The sequence below is a fragment of the Penicillium robsamsonii genome (assembly GCF_028829455.1).
Source record: "Penicillium robsamsonii strain IBT 29466 chromosome Unknown utg000005l_segment0_segment0, whole genome shotgun sequence".
In the NCBI taxonomy this organism is placed as follows: Eukaryota; Fungi; Ascomycota; class Eurotiomycetes; order Eurotiales; family Aspergillaceae; genus Penicillium; species Penicillium robsamsonii.
Window position 1 is genome coordinate 978,227 of NW_026643223.1, and position 22,456 is coordinate 1,000,682.

Here is a 22,456-nt window from a genome sequence, read left to right on the forward strand (position 1 = left end):
AATAGCTAACTAGCTAGTTAAGCAGTAATATTTCTTATGTAATGGGGAATGGGGCCCCGCCCAGCAGAAAGCATTTAACCGAGTCAAATGCAGTATTTCCAAGATCACGGTTGGTGGAGGGGATCCTTCCTTACAATATCACCTAACAGCGGATGCTTCCAATCGAGGGGTTGGAGGAGTGCCATTTCAAATGAAAACCCTGCCAGCAGGTACAAAATCAAGCAAGGCGACAACCAAGGATGAGATCCCAATCATGTACATGTCCTTAGTCTTGACTGATGCGAAAACTCATTACCACACTACTGAGATGGAGTGTTTGGCCGTACTACGATGTTTAGAGGAGGTGAGATGGCTGGTCCAGGGGGTTCAGCACCCTGTCTGGTGGGACGATATCTTACCCGAGGCGTTTAAGAGGGATCTATCCATATTGATTCCGGATCTAGACTCAATAAACACAACCAGCTCGCTGATCGGGATCCTGATCCCGAGCCTTCAGTTATTCATCTCAGGCCAACCAGTCCGGTTGAGGAGTCTCAACCAACCAAGAAGCCCACCCCGGCCGAAACTAATCTCCAAATCCAAATTGAACAATGAAAAGCACCAACGAATGGAAATGTCAATTCTGAATTCTGTCGCCTTCACGAATAAAATGCTCAGTCGTGAAGTCCGGGCTCTCCGTCTACGAGTTGAAGGATACGAAAACTTGATTCAATCCCATCCAGACCTGGTTGCTCAAGCTCAAACCTGGAAACCCTTGCCAGAACTCACTCCCTATTGATGAACTATGATCTGATGTCTCTTCACACAATTATGCTTTGCTTGTCTTACATATGAAATGGGATTCCATTATGACCCTATGAGCCAGTTCGGGGCAGAGATTCCCACCTTAGTTTTGTATGCTACAATCCAATTGAACCTATTCATTATGATCTCTTAGTCCTCGATATAATCTCGTACAACTACTGATTTGCTACTACTCCATTTGTTGTTTTCTACTCCGGTGCTCTCGTGATCTCTTTGGTCAGAAATCAATAAGAACCATGGAACAATACCGGAACGACCTATAGGAAGTATGGAACCAATGAGATCACAGGATCAGTGTGGTATCAGGTTGGTACCTCTGGAGTATGAGTCTTCTTTCTTCTCTTCTTCATTCCTCTACTCTCTCTCTCTCTTCTTCCTCATCCATCTCTCTTCGACCTTCTGCAGTCTTCCACCTATCTGCTCTTCTTATCCTCACAACACTTCTGCAATCGGCGGCCTATCACCTCTGCTCACGGAAGGTTCGTCCCTCTTACAACCTATACGGCTGTTATCTATCCTCGACCCTACTTACCTCCGCTAACAGCATTACAGCTCCACTTCTCAAAGATTTTTATCGTTCTCTTGAAGCTTACCGGTGATGACTGATCCAACTCCTGTTCTCTGGCCTTCGGGCCATCCCACGCCTCCTTTGTCGCCCCGCAAAAGGCGACGTTTTCTTCGTGAATCTAAAGAATCAGAGGGTGAGATGAGTCTGGAACAATACATGCACTCCTCTGAGATCTATCGATCGGTTAGCGTCACCAGTCCACTGCCTCTACCGGTGAAAATGGAAACTGTGCCTGCAATAGAACAGAAAATCAGTCCACTTTACCCCGAAATCAGAGCTATCATGCGCCGTCGCAACCTGAATGTCCTCACAACTTTCCAATGTGGGAAGATGAGCAAACCGAATTATCCTGGCGGTGATATCACTTTGGACTTCTTCTCAATCTACCTCAGCAACACCGACCCCAACATTCCTCATCTCGGCCCGATCAAAGATGACATCGTAAGATTCTTCCACCAGCACAGGGTCAACGCGCATGTTCAGATCATTAGCAGCAAGCACTGTCATCACCCCTTTGTATTCTTCATCGCCCCAACCCATCCTCTTGTGATAGCCTACGAACGAACCAAACTCAACATTGTCAAGCTTCTCAACAAGGCAATCGGCAATAAGTGGCGCTTGCTTTGCCCCTTTCATGTTGGTTCAATGAGAGCTAAGGCGCAGCCGGTGATCGTTGTACTTGTGGAGCCATGGACACGCACAAATTGGTTCGAACTGCGATGTCAGATTATGTATCAACTCGCACCTCACATGAACACGGATGACTTTGATATTGAATTTTTGCCGGGTGGCCTGTCACTTTTGACCAAGGCCGTTTCGTTCAAGGACCGACTCACTCCAAATTCCGTTCCTCGAATGGGCTACTCGGTCGGCATTGAAGGAAATAACAATGTAGGCACATTAGGCGGATTTGTCACATTGACCCACGATGGAGTTGTTCGTAGAGGCTTTCTCACGAATTATCATGTTATCAGGCCTTCGGAATCTAAAGACAACGCCCGGTTTCTCCAAGACCTCGATCGTTATGGGTCATCTCCCGCTCGACGTCTGAAACGGGTGATTAGAATTGAATGCCTGGCTCGCATGGACAGGGATGTTACACTTGCCAGGCTTGACTTCTTCTTGAATGCCTTGCGCAAGCAGTACTCTGAGTTCAGTGCCAAAGTGCAAGAACGAGAACTGATTGGAGCAACTCCGCATTGCCGCCTCCTAGAATGGATAGCAAATTACGACTCTCACATGGAGAAACTTTTGCCCCAGCATACAGCAGTCGAGAGAATGCCACACGTCTTGGGAGAAGTGAAGTTCGTGTCCGGACAGCAACTTCGTGATAGCCAAGTCCTGGATTGGGCTTTCGTTCAACTCTCCAAAGACGCCGAGGAACAATGTTTCGGACCAAACCGCATGTTTTCAATCCCTTCTACCTTTCTGCCACAGGAGCTCATACCTCCTTGCCCTCCTATGGTTATCCAGGAGCACAGTGTTCTGAATGAATTCGGCTCACTCAGGGCAGGGGATTATTGCATGAAAAATGGCCGGACCACTGGGGTTACTGCAGGCATCTGCAACGGACCAAAAGCGTACTGCAAGTGGGAATCCAGCAGTAGATACAACCCTAGTGGGGTCCAAGTGGACATGGACACTGCGGCAACTGAAGAGTTCATCATTGTGACTGAGGAATCGGACCTACACCACCCTAGCCGAGCCTTTTGCGAGAATGGAGATTCAGGCTCATTTATTCTCAATACATATGGGGCTGTAACTGGCTTGCTCTGGGGAGGAGTGGTATATCAAGATCTTAATGTTGGACTGGCCTCGAGCATGTCCGATATCCTGAGGTCAATCGAAGAGAAGGTTGGAGGTCCTGTCTCTGTTGATCTTGCGCAGTAATCCTCCATCCCCTCTACGACGTTACTTAGTCCTTTGCTCACTTGAAAGCCAATGCTGTTTTCAGTTTCCAATTCTTCGCTTAGCCACTGGCTATGCGGCTATCGCCCACTTTATTGCTTAGCCAAATTGTTTTCCAATTGAATTTATTCTTATGTCAATCTTTGTCTGCATCTATTTTGTATAATTCTATCGGTTCACGTTCATTCGTTCTCGTTGGCGAAGAACAGGTGATGTGGGCGTCAACAGCAAGGTGCTTGATTTCCATGGTTTTGTAGCTTAATCAGTGCTAGTTTAAGGCTAGGGGAAAATCGAAATGCTGATTTTACTATGACCATGGCAGAAGTTGACGGAGTTGTGTCTTACATTCGTCCCGGGGATTACCGCATATAGAAGATGAGCACAGCAGTGATCCATTAGCTGGCGAGATCGCAGCGGCTGTCAAGGGGAACACGAGGTAGTAGTTGTCCGCTAAACGATGATCTTAAGAGCCATGGACCCCAGTTCTTTCCGACGATAATAACGACGATCATTGACAAAAGTACCTTTTCTGAAGAGTCTCTACTTCTTCTTCGGTGCAACGTTGAACTGGAAGTGTATAATGTCTGCATCTTGGACGACATAGGTTTTGCCCTCCTCCCTGTACTTCCCCGTTGGTTTGATTGGTCCCATCGACTTCTCGCCCTTGCAGAGGTCATGGAAGTCCTGGTACGCCACAACTTCGGCCTTGATGAAACCGCGTTCAAAGTCGCCTTGAATGACACCAGCGGCTTGTGGAGCCAGTGCTCCCCACTTGATCGGCAAGCAGCGGATCTCCTTCTCGCCGGCGGTAAAGTAATAATGCAGTCCCAGCCTAGTGAAGCCTGCCATAACTGTTAGTTTGGGATGCGTGAGGCGAGTATCGGGGGACATACCTTCGGTTGTTATCTTTCCCAGGCGGTTCTAGACCTTGATCTCGGCCATGAAGGCATCTAGCGCTGGCTTGTCATCCCTCAGGGACCACAGCTTCTCCTTCAACTCGACGGAGAAGGGGATAATATCTGAGCCTTGGCCGCCGTGGGCCTTAACCCACTCCGCGATCTTGGGCAGGTATTTGCATTTTCCCGAAATGAGTTTAGGCCACTGAGCGAATCAATTTGTGGCCAAGGGCTTCAAGATTGCCCGTGTGGACCAATCTGAATCCGCGCTGGGTAAAGAAATGCGTGAGAGAGAGGGCAAGAAGCCCACCAAAGATGACAAGATATTACCAACCTACGCCACAACTTCTACGGGCACTACTGTATACCTACTGTATGTCGTACCTAATGTATGTACTATGTATGTAGGTAGGGACTGGGGTATTGTACGTATACTTCGGCCAATCCTAAACCTCTAAATTTGCAATGTCCTCTTCCAAAATTCCCATAGCCCAATGCGATCGATCCGACTTCACTGTCACAAATCGACGATCTTCAACCTCCTTCAGCACAGCCTCAGTCTGTGGCGCATACATTAGCATGGATGGTATAGGACAAGGATATCCAATAGACACGCTTACCTCACGCTCTTCTTCCTTTTCCCGTGATCGGTCAGTCTCAAATGACCGTTGATAGGGTGGCCCACGACCTTGCTTTGCAGCGACTATCCATGATCTCTCGCAGCCCCCTGCAATTGCATCCGCGGTCTTCCACCCAGTCAAGCGAGAGATGTCGCGAAGTTTCGAAATCGTCCAAGCTCGCTGCGCGGGATCAACAAATTGCACAGCTGCAAAGAATACCGGCACTGTCATGTCAGTCAAGCCAGAACCCAAATTCGGACTCAAGCTTCCAGCTTCGAGATTAAAGCGTTGCGGATAGTAGACACCCGCCATGATCTTCCCAATAGTCTGTGCAAATCCAGCCGTGGTTGGAGCAGCTACCCCAGCTGCCATCATGATGGCCGGTGGCATGGATGGGTGAATCCGATTCAGCAGAACGCGAACGGCATAGTAGAACGCCCAAATCGCGGCGATGGTATGGGTACGATACTGGAGGGCAGGACCGAACGGTGTAGAGATTGGAGGTGCGACATCCGCTGGCAAAGGCTGGAAATCGCGGCCCAACGCTTGGGAGAATATGCCCATGGCAACCAGGATCTCTTCCCATTCGTGTTCTGCTTCCTTGTAGCTCATGTCGTGGGCAGGGTCATCCTCATCGGGTGACAAACGAGGCTCAAGCGGTCGATCTTGGAATCCTGAGGGAAGACGTGCAGGTGGTTGAGGGGGTATCATTCCGTACATTGGAGGACTATCGGCCGAGGTCGGTCCGGGGCTTGAAGCAGGAGAGGCCCCAGCAGGGTCTGCCATGGGTGGGGCCTTGGGGTACCCTTCAGGCTGCATATTAGGCGGGCCAGATGGAGGGCCAGGGGGACCCCCGGACCGAAGCCGCCAGGTGGTCCAGGTCGTTGACCAGGAGGGCCACCAGCGAATCGACCCATAAATTGGAACATCTCAGGGCCTGGCTTCCAGTCCACCCCACCGGCCTTCAGTGTTCTCAACTTTCGCTTGCGATCACGCAAGGCAAAATCTGTGACCCGGGCGAGCAGGAGCCATAGGTGATCTGCGGAGCCATAAATGGCATCTAAACGGCCAATGCCTGCTCGAGGCGGACATTGACCCCATTGAGAGTAGGGCATTCTGGTTTACGAATAAGCAAATCGTATGTCTGCTAGTAGCCGTACGGGTAGACTTACAATAATTTGTTCCCACCAATAAAACTCTGAAGTGCATCTTGCTTTGCGTACCACCAGTACAGATCGCATTGAATCCGGAAAACCTCAATGTCCTTGCGGGTGAAATGCTTTTTGGCGAGCGGCGTACTCTCCTCGTTGATGCATCCAAAATAGTCATAGTTGACTGCTCGTCCCATAATAGCGCCTATAAAATCTTGATCGATGCTGTCCTCTTTCTCAGAGAAGGGATCGTCCTCAGAGACTTCGCCAGGCATTCCCCACCATGAGCTTGTCCAACCCGACTGCAGTCGCTGCTCATGAGCTCTACGTCGATGGGCCCGTAGATCTCTGGTGGTCTTGGCAAAGTCGATCTCCCGGATAAGATGGGTGGACCCACCCAGGTGATTATTCCATTTCGAGTGGTCGGCAGATATCACCTCATAATAGCCTAGGAGCAGAGTGGCAGCCAAGGTCCCGACTTGCTTGCGTCGGAGGGGAAGACCGACTGCGGAGCCAACTCGTTTCAGGGCGTAGTGATAGTGTTTCAAAGATACCGTTGTGGGAACTTTCTGTAAATATGCAATATGTAAGCTGCTGACAGCCAGTATTGCCTGGAGGAGGGCTGGATGCTCCAAAGCTTTGAGGGCAAGTGTATAGACCCATAATCCTTGTTGTGCAGATGGGACAGCCGCCCCCAGAACAATCGAGGAGTCAGTAGGATGTCGTTCAAATATAGACAAGGATGGACCAGTTGAGTGGATGAAGTGAGCAAATATGCGGGCGGTCTTTGGGTTGTTTAAGGGAGAAGAGCCAAGTGTAGGACGGTATGAGGCGAGTACATTGGGCTCGTTCAGGTAAGTGGTGAAGGAGCGGAGTTGTCTTTCATCGCGGTTAGCAGAGGCCATGATGAGACTCAGCTGATTGAAGCCTTCGGCCTGCGATTGATCCACCATCTCATCATCCGAGTCCACGTCGTAATAATCTTCGCTTTCATCCTCCATGTATATCACTTGTGTTTGTTGGGGTATCCGGGGGATAAACTGCTCGTGAGATCGTAATTGTTGCGGTAATTGCCCTGGTGGTGACTGATAATGATATATCGTAGGCAGCGGCTGCGTAATCTAAGAAATCGTACTCAGCATGCCAGCTGCGAAAACAGAGAGACCACGGCAATGCATACCTGAAGAACTTTGTTGATTTCGCTCTCCTTGTTTCCCGGCATTGGATTGAGAGCTGGCACCGGGGAGAGATTGGAGGCGTATTCTTCAGCTGTCTGGCCGATGGGACTGGTGATCTGGGGTACAATTTGTATGATTGAAGGGGGCATATGTGGAGCGTTCGTTTGACCCAGCTGAACTGACTGCTGTGCTTGTGAGAAGTCAGTCACATTTGACGGAACCAAGCTGCTCTCTGCTTGGGCAATCGGCTGAATGTCCCACGTATGGGTTGGCGGCTGCACTTGAGCTGCTGGATAATAGAAGGGAGGTGCATTAATCGGCTCGATGTGAGTTGGCGAAGGGACTTGGGACGGAAATGAGTGATATCTCATCATCACTGGATCAGCAGGTCGCGGAGCCAACATTGGGTGCTGAGCAGCGGCCGCCGCTTGTTGGGGAGGGAGTTGAGTGCCATAGTTATTGTATATCGGCACTCTCACATGCTGCTGCTGCTCTATCTGCGGGTCCTGGGCGTGGCCAGTGCTGAAAGACCCAAAGATGCCTATAGGGTTCTTGAACACGACTCGCTGGGCATAACCCTCACAGGTTCGCTTCGATTTCACGCAGTTGGTGCATATTGGCTTCTCTTCGCCGCACTTGATCCGGCGCTTTCGACAAGCTATGAGACTTAGTCAACCGGGGGACTCTCTCTCCAGCGTTCTGTAACATACTCAAACAGCCGGTCTTAGTTCGTTTCTTTGGAAGTCTGCGGGGACCTGATCGTGCAGTTGATGCTTCCGCAACACCCCTAACAGTTAGATCTGCTGGAATTTCCAGCTGATCCTGAAGGTCGTCAGCCATGGCTCAAGATTGCAGAGTGGGCATGTGCGAGAACATTGTGGGGCTAGAAAGCACAATAATCAGATAAGTACTCCGTAAGAAAGCTAAGAGGGAAAAGCTGCCGAGGACCGCAGATCACCCGCGCTGTGGTTCGTCAGGGGGGATATATAATCACGTACATATTTGCAAGGTTCTTAAGTGCACAGTCAGACTTAAATATTCTTAGGCATTTATTATGGCTTACGAGGTGCTTAGCGTACGGAGTTCCCCCGGTGAACATTGTACGTTCTCTTTGTGTCCCCCAAACAAAGTCATGCCATAGGCTTTTAGCCGAGATTTACCCCGGTATGGTGCCTGAGGCAATTATGTGTATGTAATCGATAGTAAAATTACCGATAACGAAACTTGGAGTTTTTTTTTTCTGAGGTATCGTTCTCTCTACCTCAAAGGAATTGGACATTTACAACCAATCCTTCAGAACTAATCATGTTCGCTGTTCCAGGATGGTCCGTTGAGAGCTCTGCTCTGCAGTCACAGACTCAGCCTGTGCAGCCCAAGAACGAGTCCCAGCCGGAGAAGGATGCCCCCAACTCCGATGGGAAGAACAACAAGCGCAAGCGTGCCAATGACCGTGTCACCGCGGGCAATGTGGATGAGATGTACCGCAGGCATATCGAGGGTACCACCAGGGGTGGAAAGCCCGGCGCAGAGGCTCCCGTGAAGTCAGAGAAGAAGCAAAAGAAGGAGAAGAAGCAAACACTTGAGACAACCACCACCCAGGAGCCCACTAGCGAAACTATGACCACCGCCGATGCAGACGCAGACCAAACCGAGGAGAAAGCACCCAAGAAGAGACAAAGGAAGAACAAGAAGAACAAGGACAACGCCGCAGAGGACAAGACTGAGGCAGATGATGCTACCACTGCCCCGGCCAAAGAAGCTCCTGCTCCTACTCCCGCTGCGCCTGCACTCCCACCAACAGCCAACCTGACACCTCTCCAGCAGGCGATGCGACAGAAGCTGATCTCCTCCCGGTTCCGCCACCTGAACGAAACTCTCTACACCACCCCCTCCGAGAAGGCACTCGAGATGTTCAGCACCAACCCGGAACTATTCGACGAGTACCATGCTGGATTTGCGCGACAGGTGAAAGAGTCCTGGCCCTCCAACCCCGTCGACGATTACATCAAGACCATCCGCCACCGCGGTGCAATCCCGCTTCCGAAGCGAGGAAATCCCCTTAACCCTGCTAAGGGATACCCGCTCCCCCGTCGTCCCACTGGACTATGCACATTTGCCGATCTGGGCTGCGGTGATGCACAGCTCGCACGCGCCTTGACCCCCTCCGCCAAGAAGCTGAAAATCAAGATCAACAGCTACGATCTGGCAGCGCCCGATGCGCTGATCACCAAAGCCGATATCTCGAATCTCCCCTTGGAAGATGGAGCAGCGGATGTGGCTATTTTCTGTTTGAGCCTGATGGGAACCAACTGGGTTTCGTTCGTCGAGGAGGCATGGCGTATTTTGCGCGGCGACGGCAAGGGCGAGTGCTGGGTCAGTGAGGTCAAAAGTCGATTTGGCAAGGTCCATCGCAAGAAGTCTCAGATCGGTGCGCAGAAGCCCGGCAGCAAGGCAGACAAGAAGAAGCCCAAGAAGAAGAGCGGCGACGATTCTGACGATGAGGGTGATATCTTTGCTGAGGATGTGCGGCCGTCTGATAATAAGGATGAGACTGATATCTCGGCGTTTGTGGAGGTGTTCCGGTCTCGTGGATTCATGCTTCGCCAGGAATCAGTGGATAAGTCCAATAAGATGTTTGTGAGAATGGTGTTTGTTAAGCAGGGTGGTGCGCCCACCAAGGGGAAGCACGCTTCGGCTCTCAGCGCGCCTGCCCCTGGTGGTAACAAGAAGCGCTTTGTTGACCGCAAGCCTGATTCAGAGTCTGGCATGTCGGCTGAGCAGGAGGCTCAGGTCCTGAAGCCATGTGTTTATAAGATCCGCTAGAGGTTGCAAAGGATCTGTTTGCATGTCATTGTACATAACCAAAACTTAGCATGCATGACTACTATGTTTATGGACCATCCATAAGTTGCTCTACATAACATACGACGTAGTTAGGCCATCATGTAAGCGTTGGACGGCATCGTCATTATTTTTCTATTGCTCCCGACATAGATACTAGCCTCCAAATCGAGTCCAAGGAGCCCCCTCAAGAGATATCTTCGACACTAATTGCCCTCATTGGTTGCCACCCAGCTGTGTGACAGCGTGGCCCATCTCCTCGTCATTGTAGATACGGAAACCCTTCTCCTTGGTGACACTGGCCAGCTGGACATTCTTCGAATCAAGCTTCTCCTCCATGACCTGCTTCAGCGTCTTGAGGACCAATGTCTCAGCCTCTGCTAGAGTCAAGGACCGATGGTATTCATTCTGCAGCTCCGCCTGTGCGCCTTCGCTTCCCGAGCCGATGGCCTTGGCGTCATACCGGTAGAATGTGCCAGACGGTTCAGCGTGGTATCTAACAAGAAAAAGGAGTCAGTAAATATATGGGACAAAAGGAAACAGCGTGTCTCACAGCTGGGGCCCATCCTCATCATAACCAGCGATTAACAGCGCAACACCGAACGGTCTGCTCATGACACTCTCCTCGTCATCACCGCTCTCACCGAATCGCAGAGCCAAATCGCAAATTGCCTGCGTAGTGCTCTCGACCCGCAGGGGTTCGGCATAGTGGAAGGCGTGGTTTTGGCACTCGACACGGGCGTGTTCGACCAGGTTTCGGGCATCGGCCTGGAGACCGGACATGGCACAGCCAATGTGCTGATCAATTTCCACAATCTTCTCGACGGATGACGCTTCGAGTAGTGTGGATGTGACGCGCTTCTCAACACCGAGGATCACACCTTCGGAGGTTGCTACCTAGATGAGTGTTAGAAAGGACGGTTCCATTTTCGCATTATCCTTGACTTTGCGCTCCGATAACAATACGAGAATCGCTCGCTGTGGTGATTTAAGGCCGTATGTGGAATTTTAGAGCAAAGAGGAACTGTGTGGCATGACATACTCCGATGGCGGTAGATCCTAGTTTGATAGCTTCAAGAGAGTATTCGACCTGGAACAAACGACCTTCGGGGGAGAAGGTGCTGCGGAGGAAACATTGTCAGGCTGCAGGTCTATTTGAGGATGCAGATTAAACCCAGAGAACGTACTTGATTCCACGGTCTGTCCAGAGCTGTTAGTTGATTTCGCGGTGAGGGGAGACCCTGACGAAGCTTACCATATTCTGATCGTGCAATGAACATATTTGATTATCTGATATGACGGGGGTGACTTGTCAAAAAAGAAGCAATGAAACAATATAGAATCACGATGGAGGAGAGAATCAGTTGGAACGGAAGAAGAGCAGAGGTGGGTGTCTTAAGTGAAGCTCGGGAAGGGAAGCTCTCGACGTACGCAAGAGGTGGAGGTGCCTGGTTGTTGCCTTTGTGCCTGAGGCATATCTTATGCCCAAGCCAAAGTGGAGTTGTTTGGATACTTGCATCTTCTCCCCATATACATTGCTTCTGCTATTTTTGTTGCTGACTCGTCAATTTCGCGCCTTTCAATATCCTATGCTGCATGATTTACACGTCGCCCTCGCGGGATTATGTCTGCCAATGACCGCGCCGCGTACATGAGCGCTCCACGACCCCGCGCCGTCTCCAATCGCGTCGATTCCGAAACTCGCGGACCGTCGCCGCTACAAGTCGAGAACAAGGACCCTTTGCGCCACAGCAACTCGAGCCAGAAACACAGAGTATCCCGGGACCAGAAGAGCATGCCGGAGAAGCGCTCAGAACGGATAGTGATTACATCACGGGAGAAGGCAATGCGAAGGAACCTTGTGAACCCTGTTAAGGAATCTATCAGTGCGGCCAACAGAGGCGATTGGGATAAGACTCGGCCTAGGAAGCCTGCACAACTTGATAACACAAATCCTAGTGCCCGGACTGGGGAGAAGGACCTGGCTGATTGTGAGTAATCCCTACGCCGCAGTTTGTCGTGCAGTGCAATAGATTTGCTGACCGTGATTTTTCCTCTACAGCACCATGGAATCCCCAAGCGTCATTGATTCCTCGCTCGACAGCTCCTCTCGCATGTCGCGTATCCATTCCCCCTCTAGCTTCAACGGTCCCGCAGGTGCTTCACCCTCGGCCACTCCGAGAGCTCTCGCCTGATGCCCAGGAAGCAGCGATCTTAGAGGATCTGTTGTTTGTGTTTATGGGATTTGAAGGTCAATATGTTCACTACGCTAGCTCGTACGACCCATCAATCGAGAAAGACCGCCTCACGGGCCCTGTCTTCCAGATAGCCCCGGGCCTGGATCCAACCCTCCGTGATCTCATCCAGTCCATGTTGAAAATGGCGACACACTACAGTGCCATGGAGGCTTTTGTGGAAATACAAAGCCGCGCTGAGTGTGGAGCTGTTAGTCACTCGCTGTGCGCATCTATCCGAAAGCTTATGAAAGATTACCTGATCCTCATCGCGCAGCTGGAAGGCCAGCTGCTGAACAATCCTACATTTACCTTGCACCTTCTTCATCTCCACACAATGCCCACCAGTCAATGTCTAGCCCAGTTATATTCGATGGGCCAGGAACTGTTGCTCAAAAATGGCCTTCTAGACGAAGACCTCGAGGAGTCGATTGACGACTTCGATGAGGATGTTGACAATATACTTGAACAACTCAAAGAAGGGGGAGACTTAGTACCAGGGTCTATGGCCCGCAAGAAAATGTGCAAAGGAGGCAATATTCTCGGACTCCTAACGGGGCGTCTGGCTTCATTCTCAGGGGATCCAATCACCAAGACCTTGCTTCAGAGCTTACTGCGTGACGCCAGTAGGCCCTACATGGCCATGTTGAACGAATGGCTGCACCACGGCGGTATCAAGGATCCCCACGCCGAGTTCCTGGTCAAAGAGCAAAAATGGATCAAACGCGAGAAACTCGAGGAGGACTACACGGACGAGTATTGGGAGAAACGTTACACAATTCGAGAACACGAGGTTCCGCCTCAGCTGAAGAGCGTACAAGACAAAGTTCTGCTCGCTGGAAAATATCTGAACGTGGTACGTGAATGTGGTGGTGTCGACGTCAGCAAAGAGGTCAAAGATGTCCCGAAGACGCTCGATGATCCACGCTTCCTGGACAATGTAAACTCCGCCTACACCTACGCCAATGCTTCCTTGTTGAATCTTCTTGTCACAAAAAACTCCCTCACCACTCGATTCCGCTCCCTAAAACATTACTTCTTCCTGGATCGTTCCGATTTCTTTTCCTACTTCCTCGAACTTGGTGCTTCTGAGCTACGAAAGCCGGCGCGTGCCGTCAACGAGGGCAAGCTTCAGTCACTATTGGACATTGTCCTTCGACAGCCTGGCAGTGTTGCAGCACTAGACCCGTTCAAGGAAGATGTCAAGGTGCGGATGAACAAGATCGGCCTCACGAAGTGGCTGATGCAAGTCGTGAATGTTTCAGGGGTCAACCAAGAGGGCGCAGAAGCGGAGAAACAACAAGTCTCTGCTGCCCATTCCGCCGAGGAGGACAAAGATATTCTCGGATTCGATGCGCTTGAGCTGGACTATTCGGTTCCGTTCCCTCTGTCACTGGTCATCAGTCGCAAAACTGTTCTGCGGTACCAACTTATTTTCCGCCACCTTCTATCGCTGCGCCATCTTGAGACGTTACTGGTCACGTCCTGGGCAGATCAGAACAAGACCACCAGCTGGCGGCATAAATCCTCCGACCGACGGCTTGAAATATGGAAGCGACGGGCGTGGAACCTACGCGCGAAGATGTTGGTGTTTGTCCAGCAACTTTTGTACTTTTGCACAGCTGAGGTCATTGAGCCCAATTGGGTGGGTTTGATGGATCGTGTCAACAGCGTTCACGCCGATGCGTCCGAGGTGGAGGAAAATGATATGAAGCAGGCCAACCGGACGGTTGATGAGCTGATGCAAGATCATGTTGATTTCTTAGATACATGTTTGAAGGAGTGCATGCTCACTCAGGCCAAACTGTTGAAGGTATGTTTATTCATACTGGCGGTGGTATTCATACTAATAACTATATAGATCCATTCGAAACTGGTGACATGCTGCACCATGTTTGCTTCCTGGACTGCGGCTTCACTTTCACGGGCCTTGGCTTCAGCTGATCCCGACTTGGCTGGAGGAAAGGTCCCTGGGGCAGATGCCAGAGGATATGATCCAACGCGGATTGGAAAACTTGAGGACACGCTAAAAAGATACGAGGACCATTTCTCGCGCCATCTCCGGATTTTGATGGACAGGTGAGTAACATTATTGGACATCCACATCACTTAATTATGTGTTCTGACGCGACTCCACAGCTTGAACTACTTCGCCGCAACGGAGAGTGTGGTGCTCCTGAAACTTGCACACTCCTTGACCTCCATTAGCCGAGAGGAGAGTAAAGAGGATTGAAAGATTGCAATCCCTCGCCCTGTGTCTTTTACACTTGATATCGTTATCAACATGATCAACCCACGACAGAGATGCGGTTGGATGCGCTGGCTATGGCCAGAAGCAAAGCACTTCAGACCCATGATGTTTGCTAGCTGCTACCTGAAACTCGGTGTTGTTGAGACATGTGCCACGGATTTCGGATTATGGATTGCCGAACACCGCAGCACTGAGTCACCGGACCCTTCAAAATAGGGTCCAAACGGGCTATATCGCACTCTATCAAGCCTCGCCTGTGGGGACGTGGATATCCGCCAGATTATTGTACCTAGACCCATGAACCGAGTCATGCCAGGCATCGGAATTAATGATAATACGAGTAGCATAGCGAAACGAAACCGATTACAATGTGAAGTTGTATATATAGCCCTAACTATAAAAGAACCGGAGACACGCGAATTCTTCGGGATCGCGTCAGCAAGCCATTTCTCACGTCAGCCTCCAAATCCGGCCTTAGGAGACAGCCATTTTTATTAAATTCTAAGAGAATCCCTCATATCTTAGTTAAAAAGCCAAGAACAAAAACCAATCTCCTAAGAATAAACAATCGACACAAACATCACAAACATGCCAATAACAACCCTGACCTCCGTCCTCCGTCATTTCCACACCCCCACACAACCCAAGACCGCCTAACCCTGGCCCTCAGCGCCGCAGCGCTAGTCGTCTCAACCCTCATCCTCCCCGCCGCCTATCGCGACTACAAACTCTTCATATCTTACGGCCCGGGCGGGGTACCGAATAACGCGCTAGGATGGGTTCTCGTGCGCGCTCTGTTCCAGCCTTTCGGGCGCGAGATGTTCAGCACGGATGAGTACGTGAGACGCATTGAGGGAGCTGACGGTCACGGGAAGGGAAATGATGGGTTTTTATCGTTATCCGAGGAACAGCTGGGGAGTCGACGTGGGGAAGAGAGACCTGTTGTCGGACCGCATGTTGTACCGCAGCGGCAGCTGACGCAGGTACCGGACGAGGCTGTTATGGAGGTATGTTATGTGTCACTTTTCTTTAGAAAGGCAAGTGGGGGATTTAAGAGCTATATGCTGATTTGTGTTTTGATAGAAATTCCGGACTGCGTTCAGTGCGTTCGGACATCGGAACCATCATCTCGTGAAATTTCAAAAGTCGAATCTCGAACGACATGCTGATGGGCTCTTTGTTGCGGATTATATTCCTGTCTTTGGGATTGCGGAAGCTATGAAGCGTGAGATTGCGCACATTCATTCGGGAAATGACCACTCTGTTCATGTGATTCTTGCGCCCGCAGATTGTATGTTTTCTTTTATTTGTTTGGTGGGTGTGGTTGGGTGTTAACATTGCTTCTTAGGCATCAAGGTTATTGAAGCTGGTTGGGGCCAGCGTCATGCTTTCTCCGGTGCACCTGCGATGACGTTTCTTTCTTTAGGCACGAGGCCTGATATCCCGGCGGAGTATGTTTTGATCTATGCGCCGCGGACGGAAGCGGAGATCGAAACGGTTATGCAGATTGTTTCCGCGGGTGTTGAGTTTATGACGGGGAGGGAGGATGTGCGGTAGGTCCGCGAGTGCTTTTTGTACTGACCTTATGCTTGCAGGGGTACTGGTGTTCTGAGGTAGATGCATTCTTCTGGTGTATGCGTTGTGCTTGGCTTCTTCCTGTTTTCTGTGTAGCTTTATATACCCCACTCTTCGATTTATTAATGTACGAGCAATGGCGACAATACTTTCCCGATTAATGACGTACGGATCAGATCGTAAGTACATTTGCGTTATTGGGACTGCAGTATACATTCCACATCCAAGTACAGGGAACACGGATAGATTCTGTTATTGATATTGCAGGTAGGGAGTAATGCCTCACTTCTCTCTTACACGCCCACTCAAGCCCGACGGTGATCTACTATCCATACGATTTCTCAGTGTAGGAGCTGCAAATAGAAAAGGACAAGTCTGATATCAACTTCTCCATCTTTGCAAACTAACATATAACTACAAAAGGCTTGCTTCCGCATTCAAGATGTTCGAAACTAACCATTGGAGCGAATGCCCTAGGTTGGCTCTATGGATATGAAACCGAGTTAATATAAGCTACTAGTGTCATTTGGACCGAGGACGTAGCAGGAGTGTGTTTTACCAGAAGTCACTCGCAGCAACCTAAAATTACGAACTGAGAAGGGGGTGGGTGAAGGAGTCCTACGACATACTTGATACATAGTATTTGTCATGACCAAATATATAGTTCAATACTAGTGAGTTTCATGTGTAGTTCTATGCCGAAGAATTTGCCGATCATCATGTAATGTTTGGGACTTGTCAGTAGCCAGGTAGTAGTACCACCAAGACACCTCTGCGTATAAATATATAGCGCGAGTTCATGCATATGGCGGAACCGACAGAGTGATCAGTATTAGTAGACAAAGAAGACCCATGTTCACCGAGCAAGTGACTATTGTCTTACGCTTTCATCTTACCATGTTTCACTGCAAATGACTGGGCGAGGCTGAGTCGGTGTGTATATGGAGAACTGAGGGGCGGTTGAATACGCTAAGGAAAAAGGAATAGATGACCTAAATTACCCGTTATATTCCGACAATGTACAATATATATTCCCTCAAACAAGAGAAATATAAACACTCCGTACTCCGTAGTAAGTACATAGATCGAAAGCGTCGTTGGAATCAAAAAGGTTGGGTGGCCCCCTTACCCGAGACGAACCATGGCGCTGGGTTTTGGGGGACGGGTAAGCCCTGTCGAAATCCCGACAGTACGGATCGTATATATCGTATTCAACTCGGATTATTTTGCTTCAGATTTAAAGTCTTTTTTTTGCGTTTGAACTTAAAGGCTCCACGTATTCTTCTAAATCTTAGAAATGGACCCAGGTTTTGTAATAGGAAGTCATTTGCCTGCTTTACGACCGTCACATAATCATATCTTAACTGTGATGTGAGAAGTATTATGCACCGGTCTTGGGCATACCCTGCAACGGCAGGCACCAAGTTCTTGCATTTGAGATTGATGCGGCCATGGAGCGGGACCCGATCTCCTCGGAGAATTGAGAAAAATCAGGAGCTAGGTGGTTTGGGAATAATTTCAATGGCATTTTCTCGGTGGATACGGAGACCGGTGTGGATACTACTGACATTGTTGTAATCGCATACTGGGTACGGAGTACCTTCTCTCAAAGGCAATGAATAATATCCACGTTATTCACACGGTATATATTTTCCGCTGCCCACTCGGCCCAGTATGCACCATGCAACAAGGCAAATCGCCGTACATGAGCCAAACAAAAAGAAGTGTCCGGAAAAAGGAGGGGCAAAACAGCACCGTACTTCTGTCGTTGGGAGAATCCGGAGACAGGCTAAAAAATCCCTGTAGCAAATCTCCATCCACTCGTTGGAAAAACTCTCCAGACAAGCGGTGAGAAAGCGAAATAAGAGGGGCGAGAATAAAACCCAAACCCCAAACTATCGAAATCCCGAGGGAATGGATGCCCCAACGAGGATGTTGCTGATCCTGCCCGTCGAACCCCACTCAAGTTGAGGGGCGGTTGGAGACAATTTGGTGAGACCGGGCTGAAGCCACTTGGCATACATGCACATTGGAGGATATGGTGCGGAGTGCTATGGGGTTGGAAACTCGTCAGCTGTTCGGTTGCTTCTTCATTTTTCTTTCCAAGTGACAGCGGGAACGGTGATCCCTTGTCATGCTTTTGGAACCGGCAATACAGGGCTCATTTGGCCCGTACAACGTACATACGCAAGTGTTATAAATTCCAACCCGGCCTTTTTTTCACCTCAGTCTGCTCATCATGACCAATTCATTGATGCTTCTTTTCTCCGTATGGGTTTCCACGACACACAGGGGCTCCCTCATCGCGAAATGCTGTATAATGTGGTTCAATTGATGGGTTGTTTCCTTCCATTCTTCATCGAGTCCTCGTTACATCATTGTTCGCCGGTGGACTCCAGACACTTGTGGAATCACGGTGAGCAGCCGGAGTAGGATGTGATTCAATTTTCTGTAGGTTTTAATTGATGGCAGTGGGGGAATTACTCATGCTTAGTCTAGCAACGATTCTTTGACGGGGGAGATCCCCGTCAGATTCACCCTGGCTGGATTCGTATTCGATCCACACCGTCGGGCGCCCTTAGACCCTCCAGGAAGTAGGTACTATGCGAGACGGCGAACTGTGCATTAGTTGAACGGCACCGCCTAAATTACAAGGTTCGTTAGCTTGGCTTTAAGCAGCGGAAATCAGTCTCTATTCTGATCCTTACCCCATTCTGGTGGCAATAGTCCGGAATTATTCGTGAATCACTCTTCAGCTCAACTGGCCCACATTTTTTTCTTTCTCCAAGCCTGGTTGACGTAATAGTGTCCTAGAGTAGGAACAAGAGCCTCCTGTGAGGAGCGTCTCAGGTCGTCTCGAGTAATCCCGCTAGCAAGGATGTGAGAGAGGTTTCGGAGTTGGCCCCAGGGAACCACATGAACGATCCGGAGGGGAGTTGGAAGTCCGCATTGATCGCATTTGGTTATCACCCACGCAAGCCCCGTCCGTGCTAAATCTTCGACCGTCAAGCACCCCGTGTCTTCACAAATCTATTCCCGTATCCAGTATCTTTGAAAGAGGCAATTCGATTGGGTGGACCGATTGGGCTTCCCCGTTCGTACATTTTAGTACGTCCTCTGTATAATTGGAAGCCCCTCCATACAGCCTTCGCGAGCAGACTCCCAAGGTCGAATGATCCTCGTGTGAGCGGCCATCTTCTCCGAGGGTGCCGCCGACGTCTTCAAGTGGCACCCGATCGCTCCCACGAAACTCTCAACACATCCAATTTCACTCCTTTTTCGGATATTGTGATTGGAAGCAAGATCTTGGACTGGGAGATTTCAACCCCGCCCTGGTCCACAACACCACTTGATTCACGATGACAATGGCGTATGCTAGTTCTCCCCGTTGTTATTCCGGGTCGAGTGCAACTGACGTTGATGGCCGCTAGGAATCCAGATTCACAGACGGTAGAATTAGATCGTGAGTATCTCGATACGGTCACAGTTCAGGGCCGTGAGTATCAGAAATATTCGATCGATCATCGTACGTACTTTGGACCGGTCGATGAGGTAAGATGCCCAGCGTTGCATCATTGACTTCTCACTGACAGCTGAACCAGGAAGAGGCACAACGACTCGAAGGCCTGCAGCAAGTTTTCCAAAGAATTTTCGATAATCGTTTGATCTTCCCACCGATCCATCGACTGGAAAGAGTTTTGGACTGTGGGCATGGATCCGCATCCTGGGCGGTTGATGTTGCTGAGCAGAATCCTGATTGCGAAGTAACGTGTCCCTTTGATTGTGTCCGACAACATCCTAATATTTGGTGGTTCATAGGTCATTGGTGTAGACATTGCCCCTCACATGAGCCCAGATGATATGCCTGACAACCTATGGCTCCAGGTAAGTCAGCCTGTCTCACAATTTCACCATGCGGGACGGTGTTGTTTACACCACGAGAAGGCCATGACACTGCCTTTGACCCATGCCTTATGCTTCGGGACCTTTGTGTGACCCGTCAATCTTGAACAACAGTCCTCTTGAGGTGTGTAACCTCCTGACAAACAGGCGCTAACATGTGCTGAATAGGTCGATGACTTGAACCGCCGTTTCACCTTTCCTGCAAACCATTTCGATCTCGTCCACTCTAGACTCCTTGCGACCGGCATCAACCGATCCCGATGGCCATCCTATCTTCATGACATAGTCAGGTGCGAATCCTTCAGAGCATATTGGCCTTGCCGTCACTCTAAGAGGCAGGAGTTCTCCCAACTGAAACCCTAGGACTAACATCAGCGATTGTCAAGGGCCCTGAAGCCAGGAGGTTGGGTCCAAATGGTTGAAATATACTTCAATGTGCAATCTGACAATGGCTCAATCACCAATGAGCATGCCCTGAGGAGGTGGAGCACACAATACCTGCGTGCTCTGGAGGACAGGAAAGATCTTCGGATCGGATCAAAGCTGAGAACTCTCATGACAGAGGCGGGGTTTGTCGAGGTGGATACGAAGATGATTCCTCTTCCCCTGTCTGCGTGGTCGACTGGTAGGTCTTTGGCTGCACAACAAAACGAATGAGGCTGATTGATTCAACGCAGACCAACGCATGCGAGACATTGGCCGACACAGTCGTGCAAACATGCAGCAACTTCTCCGAGCACTTGCACTATACCCATTGACTCAACGCTTGCATATGTCCCCGGAAACTTTCAATTCTTTGGTAGACCAAGCGCAGCAAGAGGCGGCAGACCCCGCACTGAAGGCATATTTCCCACTGTAGGCATTTTCCCAAGCTGAAACCGAGAAACAAAGGCTGACAGAGCAGATATGTGTGCATTGGCAGAAAGCCATGAAGGCATCGATATGGGAAAATCGGCAGGCGTGACGGTTTGATAGGGGCAACCTCTTGCCGGAGGGGGAAGAGCTCGCAAGACAAGTGGGCCAGTCGTCGATGCCATCCCTCCCTAATTCCACATCCAGCATATTCTACAGGTTTTGGTGTTCTGCTCTTCGCATCCCATTTGCATAAACATATTGCATTAGCAAAAAGATGGTTAGTCAATTGAGCTTTTCTGGTTACGCCAGTCCTTTCCTTTTGCCATCTGTAACGCAAAGGGGATCCGTGTCGATAACCGTCGCTGTATATCTGCTGAAGTCGACTAGAGACCTGGGAGTCTCGGTATGATTAATCGAAATAGGACTGCATGGTCGCATGGAGAATGAGTGGGACCCAACGGCGAGTGGAGTGAGAGAATGCTCATAGCCTACAGTGCGCATCACCGTTTCTGCACAAGCTAGCAATGCCCACATGCAGTCCACATTCAAGTTTCGTCCCTAAAGAGCCTTGTATCCACTCGAGATGGGTTGCTGTTGAGTTACTACTAAACGCAATGGGAAAGCGAAGGTGTACTGAACGAAACTCGGGGTCAAGGGATCGCTGTGGCTGCCCGGGGTAAGTTGGACTTGTAGTCGATTGCGAGACAAAATGGTAAAATGAAACGAAGCAGAAGGTCTTTAGGGAGCAGGAAGCTTGGGGGCGCAGATTAAGCTGTTGAGATCGTGCCCAGTGCACGATACCCGACACCGTTGGCTTCCGATCCGACCTTACCCTTATAGAAGGATGTGTTCGACCCCATCACACTCCAGATCCACCTGGTCACCTGGGTAGCATCATGAAGTGACAAAGGATGAAGAACATAGTGGAAGATGAAACCGGGGGGGCTTACCGAACTGACGGGACAGGGTACTGCCGATTTTCAGGAACACATGATCTACGCTATGTGATCTCAGAAAGTGTACGCTTTGACTGACCTCGCCAATACCAACCGATAAGAATGTTCATACCGGCTTGACAACTTGACAGCTTCACGCCTTCACGCCTTCACGTTTTCGCGTTTTCGCGTCTTTGGAGCAGCCCGTCGTCTCACGTCGAGAGTGATACCCCCAAGCGGCGGCGAGCTCCCCTAAAACCTCAATGAGCAGCCACAACATCTATTACAGAATAGTAAACGTCCAGTCTCGTCCACAAGTGCTTTACCGATATTCTTTATCCAGCAGGAGCACTGATAATTCACTGTGTTTCCAGTACGGATCTTGTACCCAATCACAACGTCCAAATCACCAACAACTGGGGATTTTACACGAGCAGAGCTGCATAATAGGATATAACTAGTGCGGTATCCTTGTCGACCTGCTTATTTGATTCCCCCTTACTCGGGAAGAGGTCATGCCCTCCCTCAGCGTCTCATTAGAGTTCCTCCCGGAATGCCCCTGGGCGAGAGAGACGCTATCCCGAGGAGATAGACTATTTCGATTGCTGAAATGACACACAGGAGCTTGAAATGCATCAGATACACACTCCTCTATATGAGTATGTTAGGGAGCGGCCTTGAGGTGATCATTGGGCACAGACCTAGCCGAGAGCCGTACCTACTGTGCCGAGTGGTTG

General features: G+C 50.0%; 10 protein-coding genes across 10 annotated transcripts; 7 read left to right on the plus strand and 3 right to left on the minus strand.

The window, feature by feature from the left end:
- Positions 1-190: 190 nt before the first annotated feature.
- On the plus strand, positions 191-778 carry N7447_008408 (uncharacterized protein; the record flags this gene model as incomplete). The annotated part of the gene is made up of 1 exon (XM_057232670.1): positions 191-778. One exon carries the CDS (start codon positions 191-193, stop codon positions 776-778), a length of 588 nt encoding a protein of 195 aa, XP_057082212.1.
- A 624-nt stretch (positions 779-1,402) lies between these two features.
- N7447_008409 (uncharacterized protein) lies at positions 1,403-3,262 on the plus strand (the record flags this gene model as incomplete). Its single annotated transcript, XM_057232671.1, has 1 exon — positions 1,403-3,262. The coding sequence occupies one exon, from the start codon at positions 1,403-1,405 to the stop codon at positions 3,260-3,262; it is 1,860 nt and encodes a 619-aa protein (XP_057082213.1).
- A 558-nt stretch (positions 3,263-3,820) lies between these two features.
- Positions 3,821-4,129, minus strand: N7447_008410 (uncharacterized protein; the record flags this gene model as incomplete). Its single annotated transcript, XM_057232672.1, has 1 exon — positions 3,821-4,129. The coding sequence occupies one exon, from the start codon at positions 4,127-4,129 to the stop codon at positions 3,821-3,823; it is 309 nt and encodes a 102-aa protein (XP_057082214.1).
- Positions 4,130-4,622: 493 nt separating this feature from the next.
- Positions 4,623-7,965, minus strand: N7447_008411 (uncharacterized protein; the record flags this gene model as incomplete). The annotated part of the gene is made up of 6 exons (XM_057232673.1): positions 4,623-4,736; positions 4,797-5,602; positions 5,656-5,912; positions 5,969-7,068; positions 7,128-7,783; positions 7,836-7,965. The coding sequence occupies 6 exons, from the start codon at positions 7,963-7,965 to the stop codon at positions 4,623-4,625; spliced, it is 3,063 nt and encodes a 1,020-aa protein (XP_057082215.1).
- A 465-nt stretch (positions 7,966-8,430) lies between these two features.
- N7447_008412 (25S rRNA (adenine645-N1)-methyltransferase) lies at positions 8,431-9,948 on the plus strand (the record flags this gene model as incomplete). The annotated part of the gene is made up of 1 exon (XM_057232674.1): positions 8,431-9,948. The coding sequence occupies one exon, from the start codon at positions 8,431-8,433 to the stop codon at positions 9,946-9,948; it is 1,518 nt and encodes a 505-aa protein (XP_057082216.1).
- Positions 9,949-10,182: 234 nt separating this feature from the next.
- pup2 (proteasome core particle subunit alpha 5) lies at positions 10,183-11,246 on the minus strand (the record flags this gene model as incomplete). The annotated part of the gene is made up of 5 exons (XM_057232675.1): positions 10,183-10,462; positions 10,520-10,863; positions 11,009-11,087; positions 11,154-11,166; positions 11,222-11,246. 5 exons carry the CDS (start codon positions 11,244-11,246, stop codon positions 10,183-10,185), a joined length of 741 nt encoding a protein of 246 aa, XP_057082217.1.
- A 344-nt stretch (positions 11,247-11,590) lies between these two features.
- Positions 11,591-14,433, plus strand: N7447_008414 (gamma-tubulin-complex subunit SPC97; the record flags this gene model as incomplete). The annotated part of the gene is made up of 4 exons (XM_057232676.1): positions 11,591-11,957; positions 12,029-14,013; positions 14,062-14,279; positions 14,340-14,433. 4 exons carry the CDS (start codon positions 11,591-11,593, stop codon positions 14,431-14,433), a joined length of 2,664 nt encoding a protein of 887 aa, XP_057082218.1.
- A 51-nt stretch (positions 14,434-14,484) lies between these two features.
- N7447_008415 (uncharacterized protein) lies at positions 14,485-14,667 on the plus strand (the record flags this gene model as incomplete). Its single annotated transcript, XM_057232677.1, has 1 exon — positions 14,485-14,667. One exon carries the CDS (start codon positions 14,485-14,487, stop codon positions 14,665-14,667), a length of 183 nt encoding a protein of 60 aa, XP_057082219.1.
- A 372-nt stretch (positions 14,668-15,039) lies between these two features.
- On the plus strand, positions 15,040-16,008 carry N7447_008416 (uncharacterized protein; the record flags this gene model as incomplete). Its single annotated transcript, XM_057232678.1, has 4 exons — positions 15,040-15,070; positions 15,100-15,458; positions 15,535-15,742; positions 15,800-16,008. The coding sequence occupies 4 exons, from the start codon at positions 15,040-15,042 to the stop codon at positions 16,006-16,008; spliced, it is 807 nt and encodes a 268-aa protein (XP_057082220.1).
- A 3,377-nt stretch (positions 16,009-19,385) lies between these two features.
- On the plus strand, positions 19,386-20,788 carry N7447_008417 (class I SAM-dependent methyltransferase; the record flags this gene model as incomplete). The annotated part of the gene is made up of 7 exons (XM_057232679.1): positions 19,386-19,396; positions 19,458-19,578; positions 19,629-19,790; positions 19,846-19,911; positions 20,098-20,219; positions 20,316-20,554; positions 20,607-20,788. 7 exons carry the CDS (start codon positions 19,386-19,388, stop codon positions 20,786-20,788), a joined length of 903 nt encoding a protein of 300 aa, XP_057082221.1.
- Between the last annotated feature and the right edge of the window lie 1,668 nt (positions 20,789-22,456).